This window comes from Telopea speciosissima, chromosome 2 (assembly GCF_018873765.1).
Source record: "Telopea speciosissima isolate NSW1024214 ecotype Mountain lineage chromosome 2, Tspe_v1, whole genome shotgun sequence".
Lineage (NCBI taxonomy): Eukaryota > Viridiplantae > Streptophyta > Magnoliopsida > Proteales > Proteaceae > Telopea > Telopea speciosissima.
The window spans coordinates 56,038,482-56,050,931 of record NC_057917.1 but is presented as its reverse complement, the minus strand read 5'-3'; the positions used below and the strand labels follow the sequence as shown (position 1 = coordinate 56,050,931).

At 35.8% G+C, this 12,450-nt stretch overlaps 1 protein-coding gene across 1 annotated transcript; it reads right to left on the bottom strand.

Moving 5' to 3' along the window:
- Nucleotides 1–4,314: 4,314 nt before the first annotated feature.
- Nucleotides 4,315–6,387, bottom strand: LOC122650895. The gene is made up of 4 exons (XM_043844260.1): nucleotides 6,196–6,387; nucleotides 4,967–6,017; nucleotides 4,743–4,900; nucleotides 4,315–4,629 (listed from the first exon to the last, which is right to left on the bottom strand). Exons 1-4 carry the CDS (start codon nucleotides 6,385–6,387, stop codon nucleotides 4,315–4,317), a joined length of 1,716 nt encoding a protein of 571 aa, XP_043700195.1.
- Nucleotides 6,388–12,450: the final 6,063 nt, after the last annotated feature.

Here is a 12,450-nt window from a genome sequence, read left to right as displayed (position 1 = left end):
GAGTGGGGTTGCAGGTAAGAAAGAAGAAGAAGGTAAGGGAGAGGGGTTGCAAGGACAGGGGGAGGAAGGTAAGGGCGGTGGGGGGTTGTAGATGGGATGGGTTGCCAGAGGAACAAAGGGCTGAGCAGGGGTAGGGTTGCAGGGAAGGGAAGCAGTGGGGACAGGGAAGAGAGGAAAGGGTGGTGGCGGCAAGGGTGTCATCGTATTCGCAGAAAGAGAAGACGAAGAAGATGAGGAAGAAGGAAAAAAATAATAAAATATTCATTTCTTAAGTTAGTGGTGGGTCCTACTTAAGTTGTGGTTTGATAAAAAGAAAATGGAAAAAAAAGGCATAGGAGAAAGAGGTTGCCGGTGTTGTGTGTGCTACATGTTGATTGTATAATGTTGCAGGACAGTAATTAGTCTCCTAGGCCTAGGAGAAGATCCGGACTCATTTTTCTCCTCTCTAGTTCAAGATCAGTTATTGTAAGTAACTAAGTACCTCCCTAGAATCGTGACACGTGGCATTATTTAATCTAACTGTCACAACTTAAAAACAAGCATTTAAATTCTTATCTAACCCTGATTACCTTAACCCTAGTTAACCAACCCATACCCCTACCCTAACCCTAGTTAACTATACCATTTGAAGGACGATTCAGATCTAAAACCCTTTTAGAGTGTGTTGGCTGTGTTGACAACAATGAACAACACCATAGCTAAGTCACATTGCTCAACAGGACTTTGAACATTTTTTTGTTGTATGAATTCAGAATTGATGTTTAGTGATATGTATTGGAATAATTGTTTTGAACATTATATGCAGTTATTCAAATAATAATTCCTCAATTTCTATGAATACATTGTTATTTTTTTGTGAAAACTACATGTTTAAACTAGTAAAGTTTTCATTGTTTACAATATTGACTTCCCTATTTTTTTTTTGTCGCTCCCGTTTTTTTGCTAACTATGGTTCTAACCAAAGTTGCTGAAAAATAAATTATAATCATACTTTTTGGCCAAAGGTTTTGTGCACAATTGTGCACTATGCACGACCGCACACAAGACATGGGATGGAGACGATAAGGGGTTGGAAATAACCATTCCCCACACTCCCCCATTAAAAGAATCGTTAGATCCCCAAGTTCAACCATGCATGAACCCCTTTCCCTTATATACATTTTTTAAAAATTGGTAAGTCATGTCAGTTCACATGAGACCAGTGATGGCAAATAATAGAGCAAATTACTCAGACCTCCCCTGATCTTACTGACAATTCAGTGAACCACCCCTGCCCTTCTGACAACTACTCAGACCTCCCCTGATTTCCAAAATGGGCTTCACTTAGCCCCAGTCCATTAACACCGTTAAAAATATGCATTCACTGACCAAATTACCCTTAGTTATATAGCACCATTACACTTCATATTCTCATTATCCACACCATTATCTTCGAGCAAAGGAGAGACAATAGGGGTTGAAGAAGAAGAGGGGCGACTGGAAGTTCTTCTCCGACGACTGTTCTTACCTCCAGCGATTGTTCATCACCGATCGACAGGTAATCAGTCCGGCGACCTTGTTCTTACCTCCAGCGACTGCAACTTCACCTACATTGCTGCTTTACTCTCTTCTACTACCCTGTTGCTATTCATTCCATCTGAACTTCAACCCATATAGCTAAGAATCACCCCAACTTCAAGCTTGAACATTCTATTTTACCAATACATGCAGTCCCTCACATTCCAGCAAGCTCCATTCCATTTTGTGAAGTCTGATTTAAAAAATCATGTTTGCATTTTCCTTATTAGTTATGAAACTAGGGTTTTTTTTTATCCAAAATTGATTTTTGAGCATGTAAAATTCATTTCAAATTGCAACATAGTGATGTTGAACTAGTATATCATCTGAGTTGCATGATTTGTGCAGGTATGATGTCAAGCTCCAGTGTGAATAATAGCAGGTGTAGGCAAGGGAAATATATAAACATCAAATGCAAATGTCAAAAAAGGGCTATTGTGAAGATCTCTGAGTCGGCTAAAAACCCAAACAAGCTTTACTATGTATGTCCTGATGACATTTGTGGGTTTTTTTCATGGTGTATGCCCGTGGATTCACCAGGGGAATATGGTTTGACTATGGATGCTCGAGAGGAAAATGGTGTTACTAGGAATGCACCAAGAAATGTGGGAGAAGTTAGTCTAGAAGATTTCAAAAGTTTGAAGAGCAGAGTGAAGAAGTTGGAGATGTTTAATAAAACACTCTGATTTTTGGGAAGATCATGATAGTTTTGTTTGTTGTTATGGTTGTGGTCATTATTGTAAAAATTTGAAATAGGGAAGATGGGAACCTTGAACGAACTTTTGTTCATTGTCAGCTTTGTTATCTTTTTGTGGTTTAAAGGATGTAAGAACCCCTAATTTCTTAATGCAATGGTTCCTTGTTTGTGGTTAAAGAGTTACTCTTAGCTTTGTTTCTAAAATATTTGACATGAATGGTGAGATCCAATGACATTAATCAATGGCTTATCTCATTAAAAAAAGAGATATTATTGGCTGCCATCAGTAAACATGGGGTTCCATTTATAGAGCTACAAACCTCCTCGGATTTTGATCTATACTTGTCACTCCCTTGTTGTATTCCTAAATTTTAGATAGCAGCAACCCAATTTAGATATAATATCAAACCCTTACTGCCCATGCAGAATCCCAGGTTACTTCTCCTCACGGACTCTCAAATTTGATTTTATATATTTAAATACCATGTGAGAAGATTACCATTAAGGTTTGGAATCTTGCTGAAAAAATAAAAACTCCAGCAAAGTAACTTGCTAGACAGGCTGCACTAGTGTTCAAAGCAGCATATACTTCAATAACATGTGGCATCCAAATTCTAAAGATCCATGTGGCAGAAGCAACTCATGCACTACTTCTCCTTTTTATTTTAAAACAAACACCGTTGTTCATGTGAATGTCCTACTCCAACTCAAATACATCCAAGCGTGGATAAACAATGGTATTGGACAATGAAGACCTGTGAAATACACATAAACTCCATACTGTTCCATTACTTCTCAAACACAAAGAAAACATCAAATTATTTTGCACACATCATCTATACTGTTCCATAAACAACCATAGAAGCCCAATAGTTTCACCAAATTAACTTAATAACAAAATAACAAAAAACACAACGCAACAAGGTGGTTGCGCGAGCAGGACCATCACCACCACAATAGCAACAACACCACCACCATCATAACATCAACAGTACTATCACCATCATAACAAGAACACCATCATCCTAACGAGACATCGGCATCGGGAAGTCGAGAATGGTCCAGGTTCATGAGGACCATGGGTAGCTTTCTCAGCCCTCCTTGCCTTCTTCTTGGCTAACTTGGTAGCCATTTTTGCTAATCTATGCTCTTGTGCAGTGACAACTGAGGTTGTAGAAGATGCCATTGACCTTGTCACCCTTGGAGATGAGCTGGTTTCATAATGTTTATTACTCTTCTACTTTCCCTGTAAAAGTCCATTCTCAATCAGTTTCAACAACAAAATTCTAAGAGCTCAAATTCTAATCTACTGGAGCTCTTTGGCAGCCCCTGTTATATTACATACATGAAAACATAACCTGTTAGAGTATGTTTAAAAACTTTTAGGAATAATACCTTGGACCTTGATCTCTTCCTAGAAGAAGAACCCTTCTCAGCTACTGGAGCTCTTTGACAACCCCTCCTATTGTGCCCTATTTCCTTACAGAAATCACATCTGATACTTCTTTTGGACTTCCTAATATCTTGAGAGGATTGTTCACCAGGTTCCTTTCTTCTACTCTTGTGTGGTCTACCAGGTAACCTCCTCAATGGTGGAGGCTGCAAGACAAGATTGCCATCATTATCATCATCCAATAGGAGGCTTACATCTGGTAATGGGTGTATCATGGTCTGATGTGCTTCTAGATATGTTTCTACTGTAAAATATTCATCACAGTAATCTTCTATCTTTTTTCTCTTAAAATTAATTGATGCTGCACCATGTTTGCAAGGTAGTCCTGTAGCACTCCACACTCCACACTCCACACTCCACAATCACAATAACTATTCTCCAAATTGACTACAAACTTGTACCTCCCATCTTGTACCTCAAACTGATTTGTGGATGCAGGATAAACCATACAAAATCTGGACTCACTTTGTACTATGTCCAATCTCTTCTTCATTTGTGGTGTCACCCTACCCACAAATGAGACACCCATTTCATATCTCTTATGTAACCTACCCATCAATCTCAACCTTATCTCACCAATCAAGGTAAGGATTGGTTTGCTTCTTGACTATCCTATCCACTGGTTGAAAGACTCTGTCATATTGTTAGTGACATGGTCACTCTTGATCCTATGATCAAATGCATGTCTAGCCCATGCTGATACTGGATTTTTCATCAACCAGTCATGGGCTTCCTTATTGAGAGACTTCATGGCATTCATTGACCTCTGGAACTGAATGGGATTGTAGGCTCTGACAGCAACCCAGAAATGGCTCTTTAATAGTGCACCAGGATAATTCACTTTAAAGTTGTTGTGCAGATGTCTGGCACAATACTTGTGGTTGGCATATGGAAATATCTGTGCTATTGCTTGGGAGAGTCCCTATAAAACAACAAAATGAAATTGATCAAAATTTATGTGATGTATAGTACAAGTCATAAACAAATTAGTTTCCAAAATTGATCTAAAACAAGAGCAAACCTTACTCATCATACCTTTTGTTTATCGGTCATGAATGTGATAGGCAACTCCATTTCTGTATAAATTGAATCATGCAAGTGTTGTAAGAAGAAGATCCAGCTATCCTTGCATTCAGATTCAACAACACCAAAAGCAACAGGGAATAGTCCATTATTCCCATCAACTGAAATTGCTGCCAATAACACACCACCATATGGTCATTTAAGGTGGCAGCCATCTAGGCCTATAAATGGCCTACACCCATTCAAGAATCCCTTCTTGAATACTCTTACTTCTTTCAATAGCACTGTTCTCAATTCAGATTCTATCACATAATTGCTCCCTGCATTTTTTTCTAATAACTTATTTCCATATTTTGGCAAAAGTGCATATGACTCAGCATGTGATCCTTCAATCCACTCCCTTGCACGAACCCGAGCCCTATAATATTGCATTTTGTGAGGCTCAAGTTGCCATTTGTCTTTCAACAACTGCTTCATTGTCTCTTTTTTCAAATCTGGGTCACTCCTCAATTTTTCCTCAAGTTTTTTGGCCATCCATGTTGATGTTGCATTATTATTTGTGCTAACTCTGACACATGTGTGCTCTGAGATATATGTTTTAATCATATAAGTGCCCACCTCATCAATAGGTGAAGCATGGCACCTCCACATACATCCATCACCTTTACAAATTACAGTAACCCTTGACTTTTCATTTTTTTGTCTCATAAATTCAAATCCCTCTTGAATAGAATAATCAGCAAGAGCAGCCCTGAATGCATAAACATTAGTAAAAATTTGTCCAACTTGCAAGCTAATTCTTTCACCCTCCTGATTTACCCCCTTTAATCCCTCCTCTTCATCTGACTGGTAATCAGACAACTCATCCTTACGCTCTACCTCCTCTGATTTACTATGTTCAGAATATCCATCACTCTCACCATCACTACTATCTGTAGATGTTTCAATTTCATCCTCAGAACCCTCTTTCCATTCTTCATCATCTGAATCAGACATTACAAAGCCCTCATCATCAGTAGCATCCTTGGTGCCTGAATCATCTTCTCCACCCCCTTGAGCACTACTCTCCTGTATAGTAGCAGTTTGGCTACTTGAATCAACATGTCCACCCCATTTAGCATTAGTATCCCCTATGGTGGTTGTACTCTGACTTGACACCTTTACCACACCAACACCTCCAAGCACACTTGCTAGTAGTCGAACATGCTCAAAACCAGGCAGGATATCACTAAGTTTAGCACAACTTCTACTTGATGATCGATAGTAGAAGGAGTCTCGAGATTTGCACTAAGCGTGCCAATACTCTTACTATTAAACCTCATAATATTATTACCCATGGTAGTGGCACCACCTCTCCTAACAGACTTTTTAGGTCTTATGGTGCTACGACCACCTCGCTTTGAATATCGATTATGTCTCCATAGTTGATAGAAACTCATCCTTTCTAACCGCTAAACTCGCTTACCTCATCCCTACCTACCACATCATCAGGATATCCATTAATGGTCCAAGTATTTGTTATTTCCTCACTAGCTTGCACATTGTATACAATTACTTCAACTGCATCCAATTGTTCAGCCACACAAAACATTTTTAAAACATCCATATCACACATCACTTCCATCTCTTGAATCATATCAGGTAACATGAATTTCATCTAGAAAGTCACTGTTTTTCCCTTAGGGATATGTTTCAAGACTGAACTGTAGACATCATATACCATATCAAGGTATCCATATTTATCTGGGTCTACATATCTCTCTGTAGTCCTCCCATAGTAATGATAAACTATTTTGCATACAGTAACCATATTGTTTCAAACTAGTACTCAAATAGTGGTCTGCAATGGTTAAGATATACATATAACTCATCATAAATTACAGACATGATAGATTTTTGAGAATGCACAATTAATTCACAATGTTTTACTTGCACTAAAAATACACATGGATTAATAGCATCACATAGCATAAAAATGGGGGGTGGGGGGGATTTAACTTACGATTGAGCTATTGATTAATGACATTACATTCAATATCATAACAGAGCATGACAGAGCATAAAAATGGGGTGGGAAGGGGGACTTCTACGGTTAATTTTTTATTCCATAACAGAGTATGGCATAGCATACCAATGGTGTGGGGGATTTAATTTACAATAAAGGGCTGAGCTATTATGGATGAGCTAAAAAATGATACGGGAAAGAGAAATTGATTTGTTTTTTTTTTGGTAGAAGGGAAGAGAAATTGATTCGATAAATCATAACAGAGCATAAAAATGGGGGGGGTTTTACCTTACAGTAAGGGGCTAAGCTTGGGTTCTTGGTTCAGGGATGAGTATCAACTCAAAACCGATGAGTGCTTCGATTGGGGTTTTCAGTCTGACAAGAGAGGGATGAGTATCAGTTCATAGTAGCATAAATCAGTGAATAAGATAGATTCATAAGGAGAACAAAATACCTTGGGGTTTTTGGCCAGAGAAGATGAGAATGGTTCAGTCCGAGAAGTTGATTATCATTTCATGCCACCATAAATCACTGAAATCGATGGGGTTTTTGGCCAAAGAAGATGACCATGTTTCAGTCCCAGAAGATGATGATGCTTCAGTCCCAGAAGATGATCCACCCCTAAACCTCAGCGCACGATGGGAGGTGAGTGAATCGATCCATTGCAGGTTAGGGTTTCGGTTTCATTGAGAGCTTGTGAAAGTTAGAGATGACGATGGGTTTGCTCTTTAGGTTATCTATTCATTTAGGGGTAATAGGGTAAATTCATATTAGGTAAAAACTTATTTTTTTAGTTTTTGAGCAATTATCCGTTACCTATCGTTAAAAAACTAACGGACTGGGGTTAAGTGAAGCCCATTTTGGAAATCAGGGGAGGTCTGAGTAGTTGTCAGAAGGGCAGGGGTGGTTCACTGAATTGTCAGTAAGACCAGGGGAGGTCTAAGTAATTTGCTCCAAATAATAATAAGTCACTCTGAACTTATTTGAAAACACTTTTTCACCCCTGTCTTCTCAACTTATATGAAAACATTTTTTTTGCCCCAGTCTAAAATGATTTTTGATGATAAAACAATTGGCAATCAAAAGAAGGTTACAACATTTCGATTCATCAATTTGGTGACAATAAGTTATACCTTTTTTAAAAGATCATTCAAGGACAAGCGAATTGTGCAAAGGCTTCTAACTCCGTAAATTGAGCTATAGTTCCAATTTTAATTTATTAGCTACGTATTTCATGGCTTTAATTTGAGCTATACATCCTATTCTGGACGCGAAAATACCCACATTAATAGTAGGTTTGATTCCAACACAAACCCTTATCTTTTCCTCACTAAAATGGATTTAGATAGAGGGCATAAGGACAAGTATAACTTAACAACATGACCAATCTTGCCGTCATGATGCATGACATCTTATGATGAAAAGTAGGTATATTCCGTGGTAAACCACAATGAATAAGCAAGATAGGGTGAGGTAAAGCCTCAAACTGTGGGACCACCCACAAGTACCAAAAGAGATCGATTTACATCACAGGATGCCTATGAACACAGTCTCAATATCAATTGAAAATTAAGCATACCTTTCCAACAGTTTGATGAAGATTACCCTTCCTCTTCAATCTTGATTCTTTCTTATTTTATTATCTTTCCTTGAAGATCTTCCACACCTTGGCCTTCTCCAACACTTGTTCTCTAAACCTTGTGAGCCGATTTAGAGAAGAGAGAGATAGGTAGGTGGGGGGACCAACAAGTGATTATATATATGTATAATCTCCAGACCTAACCCATCTCACAATGGATGGTCTGGATTATCCCTTATTTGAGTGGGCTAAATATTGGGCCCATAAACCCAACACAGACCAGTCAAAAGAGTTGTTATTTTATGCATTTTGCAATTATTTTTAGATGCATTTAGTTTGACTCTAGCCAAATCTATCAAAATATTATATTAATTATTTTTCAATTGTATATTTCAACCAAAAAAAAATTTCAGTTGTATATTAGTTTTTTATTATTTAAGTAATAATTTCTATCACTAACTCACTGTAAGATTTTTTACATCCGCATTATCATTTTTTAAACACACATGTTTTATTCCCTATGAAATGCCATAATTTATCCCAATTAAAGTTGCAATGTGTAATTATGTTGCCTTTTGGTATAATTTATTTTGCATTAAGGGATTTTTTTTTTTTTTGTAAGGAAAGGGATTTTCTTATTGACACCTTTTAATCTATCAAATAATTTATAACTTTACATTTTTATCCTTTTAATATAGTACAAATTTTTTTCAATGAGGCCAATTCGATCATCACATGTGTATTTGAAAAATGTGCAAGACAATGACAGTTTTTGACAATGATATAATGATATGTCACTTGCAAATACTTTTTGAAAACCCTTTTTTACCCCTTACTTTATAAACTTTTACGAATAAGACAAGAAACAATTAAAATAAGCTGTAAGTTCTAAATCACCTATAGAGATGTCATTTAGACAGTTCCTTTTGTTAATTATACTTCATTTTAATCTTTTCCCTTCGAAGTGATCATTGTGTAACTACTTAACCGATCGTTGCATCTAACTAGAGAAGGAAAAAAAAGGTTGATCACATGATCTACTCAACCTTGGTTAACTTATGTTCAAATTCAAACTTAATTAATAACAAGACCAAAATATCAGTTTAGAACTAGTAGATTCACATGCAATTTCTAGTCTCAAGGCAATATTATACAATGAGTTTTATTTCTAGTCAATAAAATATTTTAATGAGCTTATTTGAATGGTCACCTATGTTTGAGCAATGTGGAGATTGAGTCTTTAGATCCAATTGTTAGATAAGTAGAGCACCATTTTATTTTGGGAAATTTACGAAACACCCCCTGAAAATGGGTCGAAACTCAGATCACCCCCTGAAATTTGAAAATACTCAGATCACCATGTTGAACATTTTTTGCTTATACATCATTTGCATTTTGAACATTTTTTGCTTTTCAGACAACATATGCAACTTTGTTGTGTCAATCAAAAATAACAAATAATTCGATAAATATAATTTTAATTGCTTATACATTAAGTTAATTTTTGCTTGATTTTTTTTTTTATCATTATTATTATTTACTTATTTTTTGACAAAGAAACCCAAAAACCTTGCATTCAGTTAAATAATATGAATACACATCATCGATATTACAATTTTATTTTTTATATGTAACAATGTAACATGCTGAGCTAATATATGAGCTATTACTAGCATACATCTGTCCCGCTTCTTTATATATATATAGATTGAAAAGAGTTCATAGTATTTTTTTGGTAAAGAAAGAGTTCATAGTATTGACACCATCAGATAATAAGACGGAAAGTTCCAATGGCCATCCTTCCTTGGTTTTCTGAGTAAGTCAACACACCACTTCTGTGCGGGCAATCCAAACATCTACCTCTTCTCGTCTTTTTCTCTGATTTCCGCATCTTGTACACTCCCTATAAATCCATAATTCGTAAAAACTACAAATAACTTAAAGTTGAAAAGAAAGACTGATGCACAACCAACTTCTCTAGTTTTTTTGTTTTTAATCATAATTGTCATCACAAATAATGATCAATTGATCCACATGTGATACTCCTTAGTGTCTCTAAAATATGGAAACATCTATCAAAGACTCATAAACAGTATTTGAAATCAAAGAGGATAACTAGTATTTGAAAATGAGAGAATATTAGAGTTATGAATATACTACGAGATTAACTGAAGAGTGTTATATGGATTAGGAATGAGTTGTTGGAACACCAAATGATTTCTAGTATACCATAAAAAATAAAAAGTAATAGCATTAATTGTGACAAGAGTTTAAATCTGAGATCCATCTAAGTAAGGAAACTCAACAAAATCATAGAATAACTGAATCAAAGATAAGTTTCCTGCCAAAAAAAAAACCTGAATCAAAGATAAGCTAATCAAATATTCAATTCACAACCCTAATAGACCTGCTGCCCAAATATACTTACTAAAATCATGAGATAACATAATATGTCTATCTGATTTTCTTTCATTTCTTATCCCAAAAAAAAAAAAAAAAAAAGCAGAGATCATCAATAGACATAAACTTAGTAACATGAACTTTTGTATAAAGAACTTTCTGTAACATCTTCTACAAAAACATTTTAAACTTTGGATGAATAGATAAATCCCAAACATATTTCCATAATCCAATATGCCCAATAGAATCATTAAAAATACCATTTGTTCTTATAATATGTTTGACTACTTCCTAAATAGTAAGCTTACCAGACTAATTAAAACACAAATCCAATTTTCTAATAAGGAAGTAGACATAGTAGGAATCTTCAAAATTTCCTTAGAAATCGATGATGGAAACATAAAACTTAATAAGAGAAGAATTTCATGTATCACCTAGGATTAGCTCACTCACCTTGGCGAATGATGGATGAGCTAAGACTTGTTTTTCGTTGGTAAACATTTGTCTAAGTCACTACGTGGAAGTGCTCTCGTAGCCAATTCTTCATTTTTACAACATGAATAATATGACAATTTTGACCATTGGATATTTAGGAAATGGAATAGATTGACCATGTGCCAAACTTCAAAATCTAAATCAATCAAATATGCTCTTATTATTTGCATTCATCCCCGTGTATATCCATAGATGTCTACCATTACATCGACTGATATTGTATATTCTCCCATTGTCTTGAATTTCCAAAAACACTATCATGCTACTTGGGAATTTATGATTGGGATGACACTTATATGTAAGCAGGTGACATTGGAATCTACCTATTACAAAATTTGGATTTCATTTAAACTACCAAGTGGTAGATATTGAGGATCCACTAAGAGATTGATTTCCAAGTGGGCCACATAAAGAATCATTACCCATTTTACCCCTTTTAGTTATATCATATTTAGCATATAACTATCACTAGAACAATTAGCCTAATCAATTATTGCATCTTCGAGTCATCGCGGATTAGTAAGAAAATGGATTGTCAATATAGCAAATTGGATTATGATCTACCTAAAATAATTAAGGGAAAGTATTATTGTTACCATACTCAATAAAAAAAAAAGTTTTAATTTTACTTTTTTCTCTCTTTAAATATAGAGGAAAAATAACGCTATCTAGTCACATTTGACACGTGGGTCTTGTGTCTGGGTGTAGAAGTTGTGTACTGCACACGACTAGTTAGCGTTCTCTCGCCCTTAAATATAATATAGTTATGAGCAAGAGAATGTTGTCTAAGACTCTAGAGCCTGCACATGCACATTGGCCAATGGGAGTGCACGCACAAGTATTGACTTGGGCCGGATTTTTGCCTTTCCATGGAGGCAGGGTAGTACTTTCCATGGGGACAAGACAGTACTATATCTAAGCGCAGAAGCCACGCTGGTCACACGACCAAGTAGCGTTCTTTTCCCTATAGTTACTCTTTCATTTTATTTTCTATATATGTACTTGAAAAACGTACAAGACAATGACAAATCTTTAGAATAATATTATGGTAAGTAGCTTTCAAATTTTCTACTAAAAAAAACAAGTTTTCAAATTAATTTAAAGATACTTTTTCACCCATAATTTAAAAAAAAAAAAAAAGGATGAATAAAACGAGGGATAATCAATTTACCACATAGATGCAATAGGTCATAGATCATGCATATCACTTTCATGAAAAACACCAACTAAACATTGTGAAC

What these genes read in the sequence shown, in the direction of transcription:
- LOC122650895 (XM_043844260.1), bottom strand. Translation starts at nt 6,387, where the DNA reads ATGAAATTCATGTTACCTGATATGATTCAAGAGATGGAAGTGATGTGT. An exon ending in GAAGGGATTCTTGAATGGGT is followed by an intron (nt 4,901 to 4,966) that starts GTAGGCCATTTA and finishes TGTTATTGGCAG; the next exon opens with CAATTTCAGTTGATGGGAAT. An exon ending in TCATGACCGATAAACAAAAG is followed by an intron (nt 4,630 to 4,742) that starts GTATGATGAGTA and finishes GTTGTTTTATAG; the next exon opens with GGACTCTCCCAAGCAATAGC.